At 42.6% G+C, this 19,746-nt stretch overlaps 2 protein-coding genes across 2 annotated transcripts; one reads left to right on the top strand and one right to left on the bottom strand.

The window, feature by feature from the left end:
* Window positions 1-3,017: 3,017 nt before the first annotated feature.
* LOC133123818 (fucolectin-1-like) lies at window positions 3,018-4,913 on the bottom strand. The gene is made up of 3 exons (XM_061234429.1): window positions 4,832-4,913; window positions 3,965-4,259; window positions 3,018-3,350 (listed from the first exon to the last, which is right to left on the bottom strand). Exons 1-3 carry the CDS (start codon window positions 4,911-4,913, stop codon window positions 3,185-3,187), a joined length of 543 nt encoding a protein of 180 aa, XP_061090413.1. The 3' UTR covers window positions 3,018-3,184.
* Window positions 4,914-13,730: 8,817 nt separating this feature from the next.
* LOC133133761 (fucolectin-1-like) lies at window positions 13,731-17,983 on the top strand. The gene is made up of 5 exons (XM_061249954.1): window positions 13,731-13,742; window positions 15,815-15,897; window positions 16,021-16,103; window positions 16,649-16,943; window positions 17,818-17,983. The coding sequence occupies exons 3-5, from the start codon at window positions 16,022-16,024 to the stop codon at window positions 17,981-17,983; spliced, it is 543 nt and encodes a 180-aa protein (XP_061105938.1). The 5' UTR covers window positions 13,731-13,742; window positions 15,815-15,897; window position 16,021.
* Window positions 17,984-19,746: the final 1,763 nt, after the last annotated feature.

The following is a 19,746-nucleotide window of genomic DNA, read 5'->3' as shown; positions in this document are numbered from 1 at the left end:
CTGAAGAAAAAGGGTGATCGTGCCATTTCAGTTACAGCCACTAGACTCTCGAACGGTCTCCCTCTGGTCATTAGAACAGCTGAGCCAGTTTCTTCTTTTACGACTAATCTGAGCACCCATTAAGCTTTTAATGGATTTGAATTTGTTTTATTTGATTTTTAATCTATAGATTAGCCTTTATTGGATTTTAATTTGGCTTTTCTTATTGTGCGCCTCTCCTGTGGAACAAATTGTCTGCTCATGTTCTGGGTGCAGACACTGTCAGGCTTACAACATATCCTTTTAGTCTGTCCTATAGTTGAGGTGCAGGAGTGGGTGGCTTGCATAAGCTCTAGAGTCTCTGGTGGATTTAGCAGTCAGTGCTGTCACAGGATTATTGTTGGTAGTGCTGTGTTAAGCTGATCCAGTCATGGTCTGGGGGTGACTGTCTCAAGCCTGCCCTCATGGCACAGTGTTGGCCACTGCCTCTGTTCCCCTGAGCTATGCTGCCATAGCCTTATTCTGCCTCTGTTCCCCTTAGCCAAGCTGCCATAGCCTTATTCTGCCTCTGTTTCCCTGAGGCATGCTGCCATAGCCTTATTCTGCCTCTGTTTCCCTCAGCTATGCTGCCATAGCCTTATTCTGCCTCTGTTTCCCTGAGGCATGCTGCCATAGCCTTATTCTGCCTCTGTTTCCCTCAGCTATGCTGCCATAGCCTTATTCTGCCTCTGTTTCCCTGAGCCATGCTGCCATAGCCTTATTCTGCCTCTGTTTCCCTCAGCTATGCTGCCATAGCCTTATTCTGCCTCTGCTTCCCTCAGCTATGCTGCCATAGCCTTATTCTGCCTCTGCTTCCCTCAGCTATGCTGCCATAGCCTTATTCTGCCTCTGCTTCCCTCAGCTATGCTGCCATAGCCTTATTCTGCCTCTGTTTCCCTGAGCCATGCTGCCATAGCCTTATTCTGCCTCTGTTTCCCTCAGCTATGCTGCCATAGCCTTATTCTGCCTTATTTACCTCTGCTTGGACTTTTAATTAATTTGGAATTAATTTGGATGTACTAATTAATCTGTTTATTTTTACAACCATTTTTCCAAAAAAAACAATGTCAACCAGGGGCAGATGGGTTCCCCCTCTGAGTCAGGTTCTGCTCAAGGTTTCTTCCTGTCAGCCAGCTTTGTGACGAAGCCCCTTTGTTAAAAGCACTAAGCAAATAAAAATTGATTGATTTGGGGACACTTCAGGACAGTGTTTGGGAAATCTAATGTGGAATTTGAATGGTTGTCATTGCCATTAAGTTTGTGCACAAATATAATGTAGTTCTGGGTTGGTCCTTGACTTAGAAAAAATAAATAAAAAAAAATAAATTTTGTAGTATTTTTATTTTATTTGAATGGGACAAGCCTCTTCTTTAATTTCTCTTCTTTAAAGTCTTAAACCACACATGTGCAGTAAATTGTTTTTGAGATATTGACAGCTTTATAGGACGAGCACAAAATAGTTCGATATAATTGCCCTCTAGGGGGGCAACGGTTAATCATCTTAATGCAAAAGTGTTGAAGTAAATGGGAAATTTATTATTGAACAAACTGCAGCAAAACCCCTGAACACATTGCGTCAGTAGTCCTATCTGTCTTGTCAGTTAGAAGCCAAATTTGTATTTGAAAGAGTTTCAGTGTATGCATCAGAAATAAATAATAGCCTAAGTAGGCTGGCTTATAGCCTCTGGTTTGGTAAATAGCCTCAGTCAGTCACAATTAAAGCAGCAAATGTTCAAGCAAGTAATTTCTTCATTTTCTCTTTACTTTTTGCACCAGATTTATACCAGATGAATTCCTGCCTGGCTTGGAACACATATTGGCTAGCAGACACAACAGCGACTGGTCTCAGGCATGTTTTGTCTCACAGAAACAGAAAAGGCAGCCCCATATCTGCTCGTAGGTGTACCCTTTGGAACCCCCACTCATTCCACTTCTGGCCCAGAGTAAAGGCTTTTAAATACCGCAGAATGGGAGGCACGCCCTACAAATCTGAAACTGATTAATCAACCCCCACTCATTCCGCTTCTGGTGCATGCCAAAAACAGGTTACTTCACAATTCAAGCAGCAGTGCAAGTTTGACTTGCAAGTGTAGCGTTAAGCAAGTGAAGTATTGTGCATGAGAGGTGTTGGAAATACGGACCATTACCACAACAGTTTGATATAAAGCATTAACAAAATATTAGTCTGAAGTTTTGGCAGAATATCTGATTGTCCCTGCGAGGAAGCTAAGACTTGGTCATATTTTCCAGCAGGACATCAACTCCAAAGATACATCACTATCCACACAGAAATGATTAAGTGAAAACAACAGATAAAGTAATGAACCAGGAGTGCCAATAATTGTGAAATCAGTTTTTTTGGGGAAACACATTTTTTTATTTGAATAATGTAAGACTTTTGTTGATTCCATTGAATCATTAATAATACTTTACACTTGTTGGAAAACATTAACAGATAATGTTAATGTAAATAACATTGTATTATTGTATTATTTGTTAGTTGTGTATGTACTGTAGTAAGCCACTGTATACACTTCCTTACATTAACGGGGGCTTGTGAGTTGTGTATTGAAACACACACAAAGATGGGACTGTGTTCACATAGTGCAGCTTTCATAGGCCTGTATGTAATAGCAGACTGCTGAACTCAAACATCCCCACTGTGGCACACAGATCATTGTGAACAATACAGTAAACAGAGCAGTGTAATACAATTCTGATTTTTGCTGCTGTTCTTGCCTATCCACTTTGAGGTTTGACACATTGTGTGTTCAGAGATACTCTTCAGCATACCACTATTGTAATGCATGGTTATTTGCGTTACTGTCACCTTCATGTCAGCTACATTTTATGCGATATAAATAAATTATTATTATTATTATTATTATTATTACTACTGAATGAAGTGCTCAGTGATTTAACCCTGGGCACCCAATAGTGTAATCAGCACACACAACATGTAAGTCAATGCTTTAAATGAGATTTTATTTGATGCGCTACACAGAAAATCAATCAGTAAATCGACTTAGAGAAAGAACAGGAGTAGAACTTCAGCAGGTGTTGCGTACATGAAAAGCAGGAAATAAAACTTGATCCCAAGATTGATTTCTTTACCCGATTTCTTACATACTACACCGGGCTAAAGTGACCAGCTTTAAATGTGGTATCAGCCACAAAAGTTAGTGGGAGGAAGCAAAGCATTCACTTCCACTTCACAGAGCTGAAGGACGTTCTCTCTTGGAAGGTGCACCGTCACGTAGCGTCCCAGCATTAGCCCGGGACAGGGAAAGGTTTTAGTCTCTCCTGCTGTCATAGTTTCAATCTCGCTGCACCTGCAAGAGGGAACAGAACAAAGTTGCTAAGGGGCTTATTTTGAATAATAATTGTCAAATTATTAATAGTCCTAACTATGAATATGATGCTTCCTCAGTTACAGTAGCTAGTGTGTGATGAGGGGGAAGCTTATCGTGCGGTTGGGCTGTTAATGGAAATGATCTGTCAGTGTGAGCTGGTCTGTACTCTGGTCTGTACTGCAGAGTTAAAGTGTGGGCAGGTCTGTCCTCTGGTCTGTACTGCAGAGTTAAAGTGTGGGCAGGTCTGTCCTCTGGTCTGTACTGCAGAGTTAAAGTGTGGGCAGGTCTGTACTCTGGTCTGTACTGCAGAGTTAAAGTGTGAGCAGGTCTGTACTCTGGTCTGTTCTGCAGAGTTAAAGTGTGGGCAGGTCTGTACTCTGGTCTGTACTGCAGAGTTAAAGTGTGGGCAGGTCTGGACTCTGTACAGAGGGGGCTGTTGGCAGCACTCTCTCTCTCTGAAGGACACACTTATCTGCTCTGCCCCAAATAGAAAGAGGGCATTGCAGAGGTGAGACAGACATTATGAAGATGACCAGGCATTTCAAAAAAGTGTTTGTGAATATGAGGCTCTGCGTGTAAAGATGGCTACTGACCGTGCATTATTGATGCCGTGGTTCTCCAGGGAGTCGCCGATGAGGATCTGAGCTCCACCGATCCTTTCTGCACAGCAGTCTCCTCGGGTGGTGATGGTGACGGAGGTGATTAAGTAGGACTTCAGCAGGTCCACCCTCCACCAGGCGTCGGGGCCGATTGTGGTGTGGGCACAGGATCCATGGCTGGCATCAGAATCTCGGTTTCCATCAATGGCATAGGCTGCCAGGCTTAACACTGCCCCAGGGCCTGATGGAAGCCCTGATTGAGTGGCCTTGCCGCGTAAAGCCACGTTCTCTGCAGGGGGAAATGAACACAACTGAGCCAACATGGCTGTAAAATGCTGTTACTTTATTAGCACCCTGGACAAACCCTGTGTCCTGTGCAACTGCAGCAGTACTGTGAAATTACCCATCATGCCTTTGGGTGTTCAGCCAAATTCTCCACGGCAGAGGCTGTAAGTCACTGGCCATCGGATCACTTTGGCTCATTGGGTTTATGAGTTGGAGGGAAAGGTTTGTCAGGCATAATATGAGTCTGATATGTGAAGCTGGCTTTCATGCTTAAACGTTTAGTGAACCAATAACATGAAGTTAAATTCCACAAGGTCTGATATTACTTCAGTTAAATCATGTCAGTGGCAATAGTATCTGACTTGAATTGTACTTATATTCAAGTCGTAAAAACATTTGCCTTTGGTCAACATTTCCAAACTCCAATTTTTTTATCTCACTCAGAACATTAATTTCAGACAACTGATCCAAATAGATATGGATAAAGATTGATGAAGACTTTTTCAGCAAAACACCTGTACACTTTCATGTACAGGTAATTTCCATGGCAGTGCATTTGCATGGGGTGAAGTGTACCTTCTGTAAATCCTGGAGGAACTGAGCCTGACTTGACGGCTGAAAGTGCCAAGATCTGAACAAGTAAGATTATCACCTTCATCCTGGAAAAGAGGGGAGAGATTATTGAGCAGAGACCAAGTACATTTTGGAAGTATTCTGGGGAAAATGTACATTTCACAAGTCAAATCTTCAAACAAATATTGAGTTGACATGTGGTTCTACGTGGTGCATCCTCAATTTAATTCATGAATTTGACACAACAGATTTTTCTTCCAATGCAAAGCATTATGAAGGTAATGTGTGCTAGCTAACTTAGCTTAAGTAACCAGATAGCCAGCATGAACCACCAATGATGAGACCCTTGAAGGAACATAACTCTTGAACATATAAAATATTTTTTTACAAAGAGATGAATTCAATGTGAAGATCACGGGTTACCCCATTTAGGGTTAAGCAATTTATAAACATAGGACACAACATTGCGTCATGGCTACATTTTCTCAGAGAAATAAACAGTGAAACTGACCACAGCTAATGTTCAATTAAATGGTTGAAAGCTTTCAAAAGCTTCATCATTAATTTTGGTCAGATTGCTAATAGAGAGCTTTTCAGGTGGATCTGCAGGTAGATCTAGTCTGTAAACTCACCTGTCAGTAAGGCAGCAGGTTCACAGGTAGATCTCGTCTGTAAACTCACCTGTCAGTAAGGCAGCAGGTTCACAGGTAGATCTATTCTGTAACCTCACCTGTCAGTAAGGCAGCAGGTTCACAGGTAGATCTCGTCTGTAAACTCACCTGTCAGTAAGGCAGCAGGTTCGCAGGTAGATCGTTGGTAGTTATTTGGTCTCCAGTGCAACGTACCCTCTTAAATACCCCAGAATGGGAGTGCACTCCCTACAGATCTGAAACTGAGGACAAATATTTGTGCAATGTGTGAGGTGTAGGATGACCCAGGAAGTTTGTGCTGATGTGTTTATCAGGGGCCTAGTCAGAGCACCCCTCCCCCTCCCTCAGTCAACCAGTTCCAGTATGATGAGCAAGGAAGGCCAATTTCGTAACCAGTGTCAAACCTCTGGACACATTCAGCGCTTTTGCCCACGACGGAGAAATCAGCCTTCTTCTCAGCCGCCTTTAAACTACTAATCCCCTCTGCCAGAGGCCACAGATGAGGGCGACAGGCGACATTGGCTAAGATCTGTTGGCTGCCAGTCGGAGGGTTACTGGTTCCATCCCACCCTAGGTGTGTCGAAGTGTCCCTAAGGAAGTCACCTAACACTAAAATGCTCCTGATGAGCTGGTCGGTGCCTTGCATGGCAGCCAATCGCTGTTGTTGTGTGAGTGTGTGTGTGTGAATGAGGATCATCAGTTGTACAGCGCTTTGGATAAAGGTGCTATATAAACGCCGACCTTTTACAATGTGTGCAGAGAGGCCTCAGTGGAGACTGGCCAGTTGTCAAGGTAATGATGTCAGGAGAAGATAGTCCCTTTATCCTTCATACAGGCTCACAAGTCTCCATGCTCAAACAAAGCACATTCCGTCAATTATTTGGTGAGCTGGGAGCCGGCCTCCAAGGCCCCTCCGCTTGGCTGAGGCTAAAGGCAGCCGATGGCCAACAGGCTCCTTGTGTTGGCTGAGGCTAAAGGCAGCCGATGGGCAACAGGATCCTTGTGTTGGCTGAGGCTAAAGGCAGCCGATGGGCAACAGGATCCTTGTGTTGGCTGTATGGAGGTAAATCTTGGCACTGGCACCACTCTACTTCCAAAATGTGGCATTATTATTGTGAAAGATCATTGTCTCCTACAGACACCAGGCCTCTTGGGAGAGAATATTATCCGAGGCAGCTGGAGGATGACACGTTAAAGACCGGACTAGCCCTCCATGCCAACCCAGTGGGCCAGCAAGCGTGCAGAGAAGCGCTGGCTATCTGCCTGCCTCCAGGTTTACCCAATCAGATGGTGAAGTGGGGTATGTGTGTGCACTGTACAATATTATTGCCCCACCTAAGCAGGAAGTAGTATTCATGGGAAGGGTTTGGGGGGGTGCTGGAGGACACTTGTACTTGGACCTGGTGGAGCCATTGTCTGATTAAGCCAAGCAAGACTGTTCCTGACTAGTGGCCAGGGCTGTGGTCAACACTGATGGTGGTAGGGTGCCAGAGAGGCTGAACACTCTGGGTACAGCGCCAGTATACCTGAAACGGCATCAAAAGGTTGCCTGCACACTTGAATAATGACACTTTGTGATATCCAGGTGCTCATATTTTATTGTATTCTGCAACAACACATGAAAATAATGTCCAGCTGCAACAGGTTGTGCGACCTGAAACCCCAAGTGATGTCTACATCCCAGCAGGCCTGAGTGGAGCAGACCATACCCCAGAACAGACACAGCAGGTAAATGCTTTTCTATGCGAGCACAAAGAGGTACGATACGATACACTTTATTAAAGCCCCTTAGGGAAATTTGTCTTGGACTCATGGCTACATACAGCTTATCAATGGCTCTACAAAGAAGATAACAGACAACACATTACAAAAAGTACACATACCATCCCTTATATTGCACCATCCCATATATTGCACCATCCCTTATATTGCAATATATTGCACCATCCCATATATTGCACCAATCCTTATATTGCACCATCCCATATATTGCACCATCTCTTGAATACACATGACACTATCTAACAAACACACATGACACAATCTGACAAACTATACAGTATTTAAAAATCTGATGGAAGTAGGCACAAACAAATATCTTAACCGGTTAAGCTTCCATCTAGGTACCTTATACCGTCTGCCTGAGGCAAGAGCTCATATTCACTATGGAGGACATGGGATGGGTCAGACAGTATTCTCTGCGTCTGACTAGAGACAGACTGTTCCTTCCTCCCCATGACCTTCATGGCAGTCTGTACTAGACGCATCAGCTTAGATTTTAATTTTACTGTCAGGTTGCCATACCATGCTGACATCCCATACCTGACCATGCTCTCTAGCACAGCTTGATAAAAAATAAACATAATCCTGTTGTCTACGCCATGTACTCTAAGTCTACGAAGAAAGTAGAGTCTCTGCTGGAGACGTGAGCACAGACTCTCCAAATGTGTATTCCAGCTGAATGTGTTGTCTAAATGAACACCCAGATACTTGTATGAGCAGACCTGAGTAATTGGTTCATTATGAATCACTACAGAACTATGCTCCCCCACTAGCTTGGGGTCTAAGATCATCTCCTGAGTCTTCCTCACATTAAGGATGAGGTGATTAGTGTCACACCAATGCACAAACTTCTCTATCTCATCAAAGTAAGCTGTGGGACGTGTGTCCTTGTGCAGCAGGCTAAGGATAGCAGTATCGTCTGAGAATTTAAAAATAAGATTCCTGGGGCAGCTGTTCCTGCAGTCATTTGTGTATAATGTGAAAAGAACCGGTGAACTGACACAGCCCTGAGGGGCACCTGTACTCATCGATTTAGCTCCCGAAAGGGTGTTGTTGACTCTGACTTGCTGAATTCGATTGGTTAAGAAAGAAAAAAAACCATTTAATTACAAAGGGGTTAACACTCATATGTTTCAGTTTCGTGACCAGTAGATGTGTCTGCATCGTGTTAAAGGCGGAGCTGAAGTCAACAAATAGTAAATGTGAGTATGACTTGGGGTCTTCTAAGTGTTTAATAACAAAGTGGGTGATGCTGTTAATGGCATCGTCTGTGCCCCACCCCTGCCGATAGGCAAACTGGAATGGGTCTAGTTGATCTTTCACCTCCTCCTTCAACACAGATACCATATACCTTTCAAAGCATTTCATAACAATACTAGTTAAAGCCACAGGTCTATAGTCATTATTTTCAGTTGGGCAAGGTTTCTTTGGGACTGGAACAATTATAGATCTCTTCCAGAATGCAGGGACAATATGTGAGTCCACTGACCTCTGGAAGATGGGACACCATGCTGGAGTGAGTTCTTCTGCACAGGTTTTCAGAAGAAAGGCAGAGATGCCGTCTGGGCCTGAGGATTTCTTTATGCATAATCGTTTAAATAATGACTGGATCTTAAAGGGGTCAACTCACACCCCAAGACTCTGGTCAGAAGTGGAAATGGTCTCCAGCACATTATTACACTCCAAAGAAAAGTCCTGAGTTTCAAACCCCAGGCCTTTTTGGATTATGTTCTATGGACAGATGAGTCACAAATGCTGCTATGTTATTATGTTTTGCCAAAAATGAAGGAACTGCAGCCTACACAATCAGGTATCAATTGTCCCTTGTTCTTGTTCATTATATTAGCTGACTATTAAGGACTAATATTAGAACTAATGTTCCTATAATAAATTGCTTGTGGATTTTTGTTTTATACATTATGAACCATAGTAATATCTGTGGTGTTATTGGTCAAAAGTAATCTTTGTTAGGAAAATGCTAAATATATACTATTATACGAAACTAAACCACAGTTGCTTATACTGTCATTAGTTTCATTCAGCCGATATTAATCTCTATGCGCATATCCTGACATAGCCATTTCAGTAAAACAAGAAAATGAAATAATAACAATAATCCAGCTATTACTACTATTAGCACCATATTTTATAACATTCACGGTTTAACTTTTATGCTGTGACATTACCAATACTGCGCCTTTAAACCCAGAAACAACAGCTCACTCCCAACTTCACTAGTCTAACGTTGTTCTCCCTGCTGAGCCACGTGGCTATGCTAACATTATGTCTACTGATGTTTTTCTCAGAGAGGGTGGACTTGATCTTGGAATCACAGAACACCATGAGTGTCCAGCTGCAACAGGTGGTGCGACCTGAAACCCCAAGTGATGTCTACATCCCAGCGGGCCTGAGTGGAGCAGACCATACCCCAGAACAGACACAGCAGGTAAATGCTTTTCTATGCGAGCACAAAGAAGTGTTCTCCATGTCTGCCCATGACTGTGTACAGGCCGATGCAGTGTTTCACCCAATCTCCACAGGGCAGGCACCACTGACAAACCCAACCAAATCTCTACCAGGAGGTGCGTACATTGATCCAAGGCATGTTGGAGGCAGGAGTGATCCGCAAGACCTTCAGCCCTTGGGCATCACCCATAGTCTCAGTGCCCAATAAAGATGGCACTTTAAGATCTTGCATAGATTATCGTAAACTCAACAGTGTAACCTCCAAATATGCCTTCCCCTGGCCCCGCGGTAGAAGAGTCTTGCACTCTGCTCTCGAAGGGCAGGTTCTTTTCCAACCTCACCAGCGGATACTGGCTGGTGCCATCGCACCCCAGTGACTTTGACAAAGCCCACAGGGCTCTATGAGTTTAGTAGAATGATGTTTGGGTTGAGTAATGCCCCTGCCACTTTTCAGAGGCTTATGCAGTCACATCCGGGTGATCAGAACTTCCAGTCTCTTTTGATCTATATTCCTGATATTATTGTGTTTAATTGTATCATTAAATCAATTGGCTAGAGCCAATAAAACATTTGAGAAAAGCCTGGGTATATGCACACATTTAGTAAAATAACAGTGCTGTGCTTTTTGAAGAGAGTTAGAGAACTGCAAGACTATCTTTTCAGGAAATTAATAAATATATAAATAGTCCATTTTCATTTTCAAGTCCTTCTTTGAAGATCTTTCTGCACCATATTTTTTTCTAGCTTTACCCTCATTCCACATTCTCTGTTCACATTCCACAATGGTCATCGGCAAGGTCATCTGTGATATACTGCCTTATGCATCATTTCAGCAAATGCTTCTCTGGCCTCTCGCTGCTGCTGCAAAGCTAGGTGATCCGGTTTCACTGGAGGAAGTATACCGTTGGATTCACACCTTGGACACCATAAATAAAGGGAGGTCACCAGATAGACATGACATGTGATGGCAAACATTCTCCGTTTGTGTTGGCTGAGTCCTTTTTGGTGTACTGATGCTGCCTTGTTCAGTAAACTTCCTGGTGAGAGTCATTATCTGTGGGGAGTGGCAGGCCTGCCAAAAGGATTTATAGCACATTTAGTAATCATTAATGACACTCACATTGCCTTTATATAGGGAATGGAGAAATAGAAAGCCACAACACATGCAACCTGTGTGAGGTGAATATGTAACGTTATTAAGGAAATGTTGTGATAAATTGCATACCTTTTTGTTTTTAATGTGATACGACACTGTTCTTTGATATTTATTTCTGAACTCATTCAGGGGAGTCAGTGATGCTATTCACAAGCTCTATATTTGCTGCTGCTAAACTGTTCTACAGCCACTGAGCCACAGACATCCCTACTTCATGTTACAGCCCAGAATTGTACAATTTCAACTTCTTTCTTACACACTATTGTGCCATGTGCTGGAATACAGTATATTACATTATTGGCATTTTGGGTCTTATCCAGAGCGGCGTACAGTTGATTAGACTAAGCAGGAGACAATCCTCCCCTGGAGCAATGCAGGGTTAAGGGCCTTGCTCAATGGCCAAAGGCTCTGCGGATCTTATTGTGGCTACACTGGGATTAGAACCACCAACCTTGCGGTCCCAGTCATGTACTTTAACCACTACGCTAAAGGCCGCCCTCCCTCCCTAACTCACCACCATGATTAGCCTTAGACTGTCATGGCATTTATGTATAGATTGTATAGATATTGTTACTTGTATAGATATTGTTGTTTTTTATTGGCTGTTGTATTGTTGTATTCTGGCTGCCAACTGTGGTATGCTAGTTTGGAAGTTGATTGTACACTTCAAGGGTTCTGATTATCTGTATGTTTACACTTGGACTCGGAACTGTACTGTCCTCTCAGGTCCTCTTCACAGTTGTGTTTGATTTGCACTTCGTTGTACGTCGCGCTGGATAAGAGCATCTGCTAAATGCCATGTAATGTAATGCAATGGTTGAGTCACCCTGGGAGAGGCCACCCTGTATATTCAAATGTTTAACTTTTCAGTCAATGTCTGTACTCTGGTCTGTACTGCAGAGTTAAAGTGTGGGCAGGTCTGTACTCCGGTCTGTACGGCAGAGTTTTCAGTCTTTTCAAGCCTTATTATTCCACTCTGTCATTCCAGCTGAAAACTTTGAATCGTTGTCCACACGGCTACAGGACAAGTTACCAATCGAGATTACCAGTTTACAAATAACACCAACATTTCTACAGGTGATGTATGTAGAATTGTCATTAGCAAGGTCTTCTGTGATATATGACCTTATGCATCATTTTGGCAAATGCTTCTATGCTAGGTGATCTGGTTTTCATTGGAGGAAGTATACAGTTACATTATTGGCATTTGGCAGGTGGATTCACACCTTGAATAAAGGGAGATCACCTGATAGATATGGCATGTGATGCCATCTGAGATGGGGGCATGTCAATTCTTCAGAATGTTTCAGAGGCAAACATTCTCTGTTTGTCCTGGTTGGTGTGCTGTATGTTGAACGTCTTTGTCCAGTGAACTTCCTGGTGAGAGTCATTATCTGTGGCAAGTGGCTGGCCAGACAAATGGACCCAGCGATGACTCATCCAGGAAGTCACACAAGATCCCAGAAGAACATGCAAAGACCTGCAGGCCTCTGTAGCCTCAGCTAAGGCCAGTGTTCTTGACTCCACAATTAGAAATAGACTGGGCAAAATGGTCTTCATGGGAGAGAAGCAAAAGACCGAAAGAAACCTAAATGCTCAGTTCACATTCGCAAACAGAGTGCCTGGATGATCCCCAGGCCTTTTTGGATTATGTTATATGGACAGATGAGTAAAAAATGCTGCTATGTTATTATGTTTTGCCAAAAATGAAGGAACTGCAGCCTACACAATCAGGTATCAATTGTCTCTTGTTCTTGTTCATTACATTAGCTGACTATTAAGGACTAATATCAGAACTAATATTCCTATAATAAATTGTCTGTGGATTTTTGTTTTATACATTATGAACCATAGTATATGTGGTGTGTGCAGGGAAAAATGCACAAATAAGATATCACAGGTGAGAATTGTCCGATGAAACAGATCCAGTAAAAAACATTAATAGCTATACTTGAGTTTAACTTTCGTATTTATTTGCAAAGAAATGACAGAAAGTGAGAAAGCTTACCGGCTTTCTGATTTGAATCAGACATAATACGACTCTTATACACACTTTTCCAGAAGGGGGGGCTTTACCAAAACAAAAAGACATGAAGCTGGCCACGAACATTTATCAGTAATTTGTCTTCTGAATACCCCTTGTTGACCTTGCTGTAAGACCAGAATGTGCTAGCTGAGAAGCAGAGACCTTAAGGTCAAAGGCTGTCTGTCTGCTGGAGAGAGACAGAGAAAGACTCATAGTAAGCACTTAATTCAGAAAGTGGTCTAATAGTAATAAGGATTATCACTAAAAGGTTATTTGTAATCATGTAATTGTCTTTATGTTAACACACCTTGTCAATTAAGAATCAATTAAGAAAATTACCCTTACAGGTGTTATTGGTCAAAAGTTATCTTTGTTAGAAAAATGCCCCCTACAACCAAAATAACACATTCAAATGGTCATAAATCAAATGGTACCATTTAACCATGGTAACTCTTGATCAAGAGGGTTTCAAGGCAGTCCATTTTACCTAAACATAGGGACCACCATGAATCACAATTTCTAATGCAAAAAATGTCCTGTTATTTGTCTGAATTTGCATAAACTCAAAGTGCAATTGAAGACTTAAACAAATATCTCCTTGCCACAGGTTGTGTAAGGGTTGGATTAAAGGCTCAAAATAATAAACTCATTCACCAGCTCCCAGCCCGGATCTCCTGTCTCGGGTTACTTTTCTGAAGAATAATGCATAGTCAAAGCTCAACTGAACAAATATTATATCTATCTGCCGAAGCTTAGATACACAATGGGTCAACATATCGCCTATATAATGAGCACAGACCACACATCGATATCAGAGTCTCTGCTGAGATCAAGGTAAGCTTTCTCATATGTGTCATTTATGGGGCTTCCGTTCGATCTGGATTTTCAAGTTATTAATGTGATATGAATTTATGCAGGTTTGGAAAAATCATCCAGTGTACTATCTTGCACTGCTCCGAGTTTAGTTTAAATGACATTCCCAGGTTTCATGGGTATCTGATGGAAACAGGGTGTGCAGTGTTTAGTAGTGGTAATAATGTTATATAGTTAGTTTATCCATTGTATTGGCTCTCACAAACATGCCCAACTACAACCGTCCATTTGTCACTGGCAGGCATTTATATAGCGCCTTTATCCAAAGTGCTGTACAATTGATGTTTCTCCATTCACCCATTCATGCACACACTCACACACACACCGACGGTGATTGGCTGCCATACAAGGCCCCGACCAGCTCGTCAGGAGCATTTGGGGGTTAGGTGTCTTGCTCAGGGACACTTCGACACAGCCCAGGCGGGGGATCGAACCGGCAACCCTCCGACTGCCAGACGACTGCTCTTACTGCCTGAGCCATGTCGCACAGGAAAAATGTAACATAGTTGCAGAGAAATTTGTTACCCCCATCCGTGTGTAAGATAATTCAGTATAATTTCAGCTCATCAAAGAACTGACTACCGGCATGTTATTGAAGTGATGACTATTTTAGCGAATCACGTTACATTTCCAACGGTGTATAATTTGTTAGGCTTGCATAAAACAACACAGCATTTTTTCGCCTGCGTAACATTTCAAAAACACTTCTTGAGATTTTATGCCAAAAAAGGTTGATGTTTAACAACAAAAAAAATATTTTGGATTGAATATTTCTGAGTTGTTCCATGTTCGTGGGCATCTAAATATATTCTCTAAACATTTTATTATTATTCAGTATGCTTAGAAATAAAGGTTTTGGGAATTTTTTATTTAAATCACTTAACTACCTTACTAATGCATCTCCAGTTTCAATTCTGTTCTGTAACTCCGCCTCCCTATTCTATCACTGATTACTTGCTTAGTTTCAGCGAAGTATTCGCACCTGTCTCTCTGTATCTCTGCATCTCCTGACTCTTTGCAATTGTCTACTCTCTAGTCCGGAGCCGTTTGTATTACATGTGTGTCTTTGTGAATCCAGTCCGCGTTTTCGTTTCCCCCTCGTTATTGTCCTATTACCCTTTCATGTGTCTCACCTGATGTTTATTTGTTAGACCGCCCTCACTCCCATGCCTGGCCTAGTTTGACTCATTCCCCTGTGTATTTATACCTGTCCTTTTCAGTTGCACACTGCTAGTTCGTCTTGTCCTGTTTTCTGAGTCCCGAGCCCTTTATTCCTTCCCCCAGTTCTAGCCTCCTTGTTTCCTTGCCCTTGCCCTTGCCCTTGCCCTTGCCCTTGCCCTTACCCTTACCCTTGCCCTTGCCCTTGCCCTTGCCCTTGCCCCTGAGTCCTTGCCCTTGTTTATCTGGATTTCTGGTTTTGACCCCTGTCTGCTTCCCTGGATTCTTCTTTGGTTGTTGTGGATATCAGTACCTCTGCCTTGTTGGACTGACCCCCTGGTTTATATATATATATATATATTATATACTGTATATATATATATAGGCGGCACGGATGGCGCAGTGAGTAGCACTGCCGCCTCACAGCAAGGAGGTCCTGGGTTCGAATCCCCGTCGGCCGGGGCCTCTCTGTGCGGAGTTTGCATGTTCTCCCCGTGTCTGCGTGGGTTTCCTCCGGGTACTCCGGTTTCCTCCCACAGTCCAAAGACATGCACGTTAGGCTGATTGGAGAGTCTAAATTGCCCGTAGGTATGAGTGTGTGAGTGAATGGTGTGTGTGCCCTGCGCTGGACTGGCGACCTGTCCAGGGTGTATTCCTGCCTTTCGCCCAATGTATGCTGGGATAGGCTCCAGCCCCCCTGCGACCCTGTTCAGGATAAGCGGGTTCAGATAATGGATGGATGGGATGGATATATATATATATATATATATATATATATATATATATATATATATATATATATATATAAATACTGCCTGTAATCAATATATCACATGTACGCTGCTTGTTATGAACCTAGAACATTTTCGTTACAGCTGGGCTTATAAAAACGCAAGAAACCACAGTGTAAACTCTTGAAAGACTAGATCTACCTGGGAACCTGCTACCTTACTGACAGGTGAGTTTAAGTGAAACCACGTCAACTCAATATTTGTTTTAAGATGTACATTTTCCCCAGAATAATTCCAAAATGTACTGGCTTGGTTGATCTCTGCTCTACAATCTCTCCCCTCTTTTCCAGGATGAAGGTGATAATCTTACTTGTTCAGATCTTGGCACTTTCAGCTGTCAAGCCAGGCTCAGTTCCTCCAGGATTTACAGAAGGTACACTTCACCCCATGCACATGCACTGCCATAGAAACCACCTGTACATGAAAGCATACAGGTGTTTCTCTGAAAAAGCCTTCATCAATCTTTATCCTTTAACATGTACATCTATTTGGATCATTTATCTGAAATTAATGTTCAGAGCGAGATGTTGACCAAAGGCAAAGTGTTTTTACCATCAGTTAACTATAAGTGCAATTCAATTCAGATAATATTGTTTGTGACATAATTGAACTAAAGAAATATCTTACCTTGCGGAATTAAACTTCATGATATTGGTTCACCGAACAGTTAAGCATGAAAGCCAGCTTCATATATCAGACTCATATTATGCTTGACAAACCTTTCCCTCCAACTCATAAACCCAATGAAAGTGACTTACAGCCTCTGCCGTGGAGAATTTGGCTGAACACCCAAAGGCATGATGGGTAATTTCACAGTACTGCTGCAGTTGCACAGGACACAGGGTTTGTCCAGGGTGCTAATAAAGTAACAGCATTTTACAGCCATGTTGGCTCAGTTGTGTTCATTTCCCCCTGCAGAGAACGTGGCTTTACGCGGCAAGGCCACTCAATCAGGGCTTCTACCAGGCTTTGAGGTAGTGTTCAGCCTGGCAGCCAATGCCATTGATGGAAACCGAGATCCTGATTTCCACCATGGGTCCTGTGCCCACACCTCAATCGGCCACAACTCCTGGTGGAGGGTGGACCTGCTGAGGTCCTACTTAATCACCTCTGTCACCATCACCAACAGAGGAGACTGCTGTGGAGACAGGATCAATGGAACTCAGATCCTCATCGGTGACTCCCTGGAGAACAACGGCATCAATAATGCACGGTCAGTAGCCATCTTTACACGCAGAGCCTCATATTCACAAACACTTTTTTGAAATGCCTGGTCATCTTCATAATGTCTGTCTCACCTCTGCAATGCCCTCTTTCTATTTGGGGCAGAGCAGATAAGTATGTCCTTCAGAGAGAGAGAGAGTGCTGCCAACAGCACAGAGTACAGACCTGCCCACACTTTAACTCTGCAGTACAGACCAGAGTACAGACCTGCCCACACTTTAACTCTGCAGTACAGACCAGAGGACAGACCTGCCCACACTTTAACTCTGCAGTACAGACCAGAGTACAGACCTGCCCACACTTTAACTCTGCAGTACAGACCAGAGGACAGACCTGCCCACACTTTAACTCTGCAGTACAGACCAGAGTACAGACCTGCCCACACTTTAACTCTGCAGTACAGACCAGAGGACAGACCTGCCCACACTTTAACTCTGCAGTACAGACCAGAGTACAGACCTGCCCACACTTTAACTCTGCAGTACAGACCAGAGTACAGACCTGCCCACACTTTAACTCTGCAGTACAGACCAGAGTACAGACCTGCCCACACTTTAACTCTGCAGTACAGACCAGAGTACAGACCTGCCCACACTTTAACTCTGCAGTACAGACCAGAGGACAGACCTGCCCACACTTTAACTCTGCAGTACAGACCAGAGTACAGACCGGCCCACACTGACAGATCATTTCCATTACCAGCCCATCCGCATGATAAGCTTCCCCCTCATCACACGCTTGCTACTGTAACTGAGGCAGCATCATATTCATAGTTAGGACTATTAATAATTCGACAATTATTATTCAAAATAAGACCAAAGTCAATGAGCCACTTAGCAACTTTGTTCTGTTCCCTCTTGCAGGTGCAGCAAGATTGAAACTATGAGAGCAGGAGAGACTAAAACCTTTCCCTGTCCCGGGCTAATGGTGGGACGCTATGTGACGGTGCATCTTCCAGGAAAGAACTACCTTCATCTCTGTGAAGTGGAAGTGAATGCTTTGCTTCCTCCTGCTAACTTTTGTGGCTGATACCACATTTAAGGCTGGTCACTTTAGCCCGGTGTAGTATGTAAGAAATTGGGTAAAGAAATCAATTTTGGGATCAAGTTTTATTTCCTGCTTTTCATGTACGCAACACTTGCTGAACACTTGCACTCCTGTTCTTTCTCTAAGTCCGTTTATTGATTGATTTTCTTTGTAGCGCGTCAAATAAACATATCATTTAAAGCATTGACTTACATGTTGTGTGTGCTGATTGGGTCCCCAGGGTTAAATCACTGAGCACTTCATTCAGTCATAATAATAATAATAATAATAATAATAATAATAATAATAATATATTCATATAGCATAAAATGTAGCTGACATGAATGTGACAGTAACGCAAATAACCATGCATTACAATAGTGGTATGATGAAGAGCATCTCTGAACACACAATGCGTCAAACCTCAAAGTGGATAGGCAACAACAGCAGCAAAAATCTGAATTGTATTACAGCGCTCTGTTTACTGTATTGTTCACAATGATCTGTGTGCCACAGTGGGGTTGTTTGAGTTCAGCAGTCTGCTATTACATACAGGCCTCTGAAAGCTGCACTATGTGAACACAGTCCCAGCTTTGTGTGTTTCAATACATAACTCACAAGCCCCCGTTAATGTAAGGAAGTGTAAACAGTGGCTTCCTACAGTACATACACAAACACTGCAAACGAACAAATAATACAATAATACAATGTTATTTACATTAACATTATCTGTTAATGTTTTCCAACAAGTGTAAAGTATTATTAATGATTCAATGGAATCAACAAAAGTCTTACATTATTCAAATAAAAAAATGTGTTTCCCCAAAAAAACTGATTTCACAATTATTGGCACTCCTGGTTCATTACTTTATATGTTGTTTTCACTTCATCATTTCTGTGTGGATAGTGATGTATCTTTGGAGTTGTTGTCCTGCTGGAAAATATGACCAAGTCTTAGCTTCCTCGCAGGGACAATCAGTTTTCTGCCAAAACTTCAGACTAATATTTTGTTAATGCTTTATATCAAACTGTTGTGGTAATGGTCCGTGTTTCCAACACCTCTCATGCACAATACTTCACTTGCATAATGCTACACTTGCAAGTCAAACTTGCACTGCTGCTTGAATTGTGAAGTAACCTTTTGTTTTTGGCATGCACCAGAAGCGGAATGAGTGGGGGTTGATTAATCAGTTTCCGGTTTTTTGGGCGTGCCTCCCATTCTGCGGTATTTAAAAGCCTTCACTCTGGGCCAGAAGTGGAATGAGTGGGCGTTCCAAAGGGTACACCTACGAGCAGATATGGGGCTGCCTTTTCTGTTTCTGTGAGACAAAACATGCCTGAGACCAGTCGCTGTTGTGTCTGCTAGCCAACATGTGTTCCAAGCCAGGCAGGAATTCATCTGGTATAAATCTGGTGCAAAAAGTTAAGAGAAAATGAAGAAATTACTTGCTTGAACATTTTCTGCTTTAATTGTGACTGACTGAGACTATTTACCAAACCAGAGGCTATAAGCCAGCCTACTTAGGCTATTATTTATTTCTGATGCATACACTGAAACTCTTTCAAATATAAATTTGGCTTCTAACTGACAAGACAGATAGGACTACTGACGCAATGTGTTCAGGGTTTTTTGCTGCAGTTTGTTCAATAATAAATTTCCCATTTACTTCAACACTTTTGCATTAAGATGATTAACCGTTTCCACTTTGCCCCCCAAGAGGGCAATTATATCTAACTGTTTTGTGCTAGTCCTATAAAGCTGTAAA

This window comes from Conger conger, chromosome 1, assembly GCF_963514075.1.
Source record: "Conger conger chromosome 1, fConCon1.1, whole genome shotgun sequence".
Lineage (NCBI taxonomy): Eukaryota > Metazoa > Chordata > Actinopteri > Anguilliformes > Congridae > Conger > Conger conger.
This window is presented reverse-complemented; position numbering and strand designations above follow the sequence as displayed.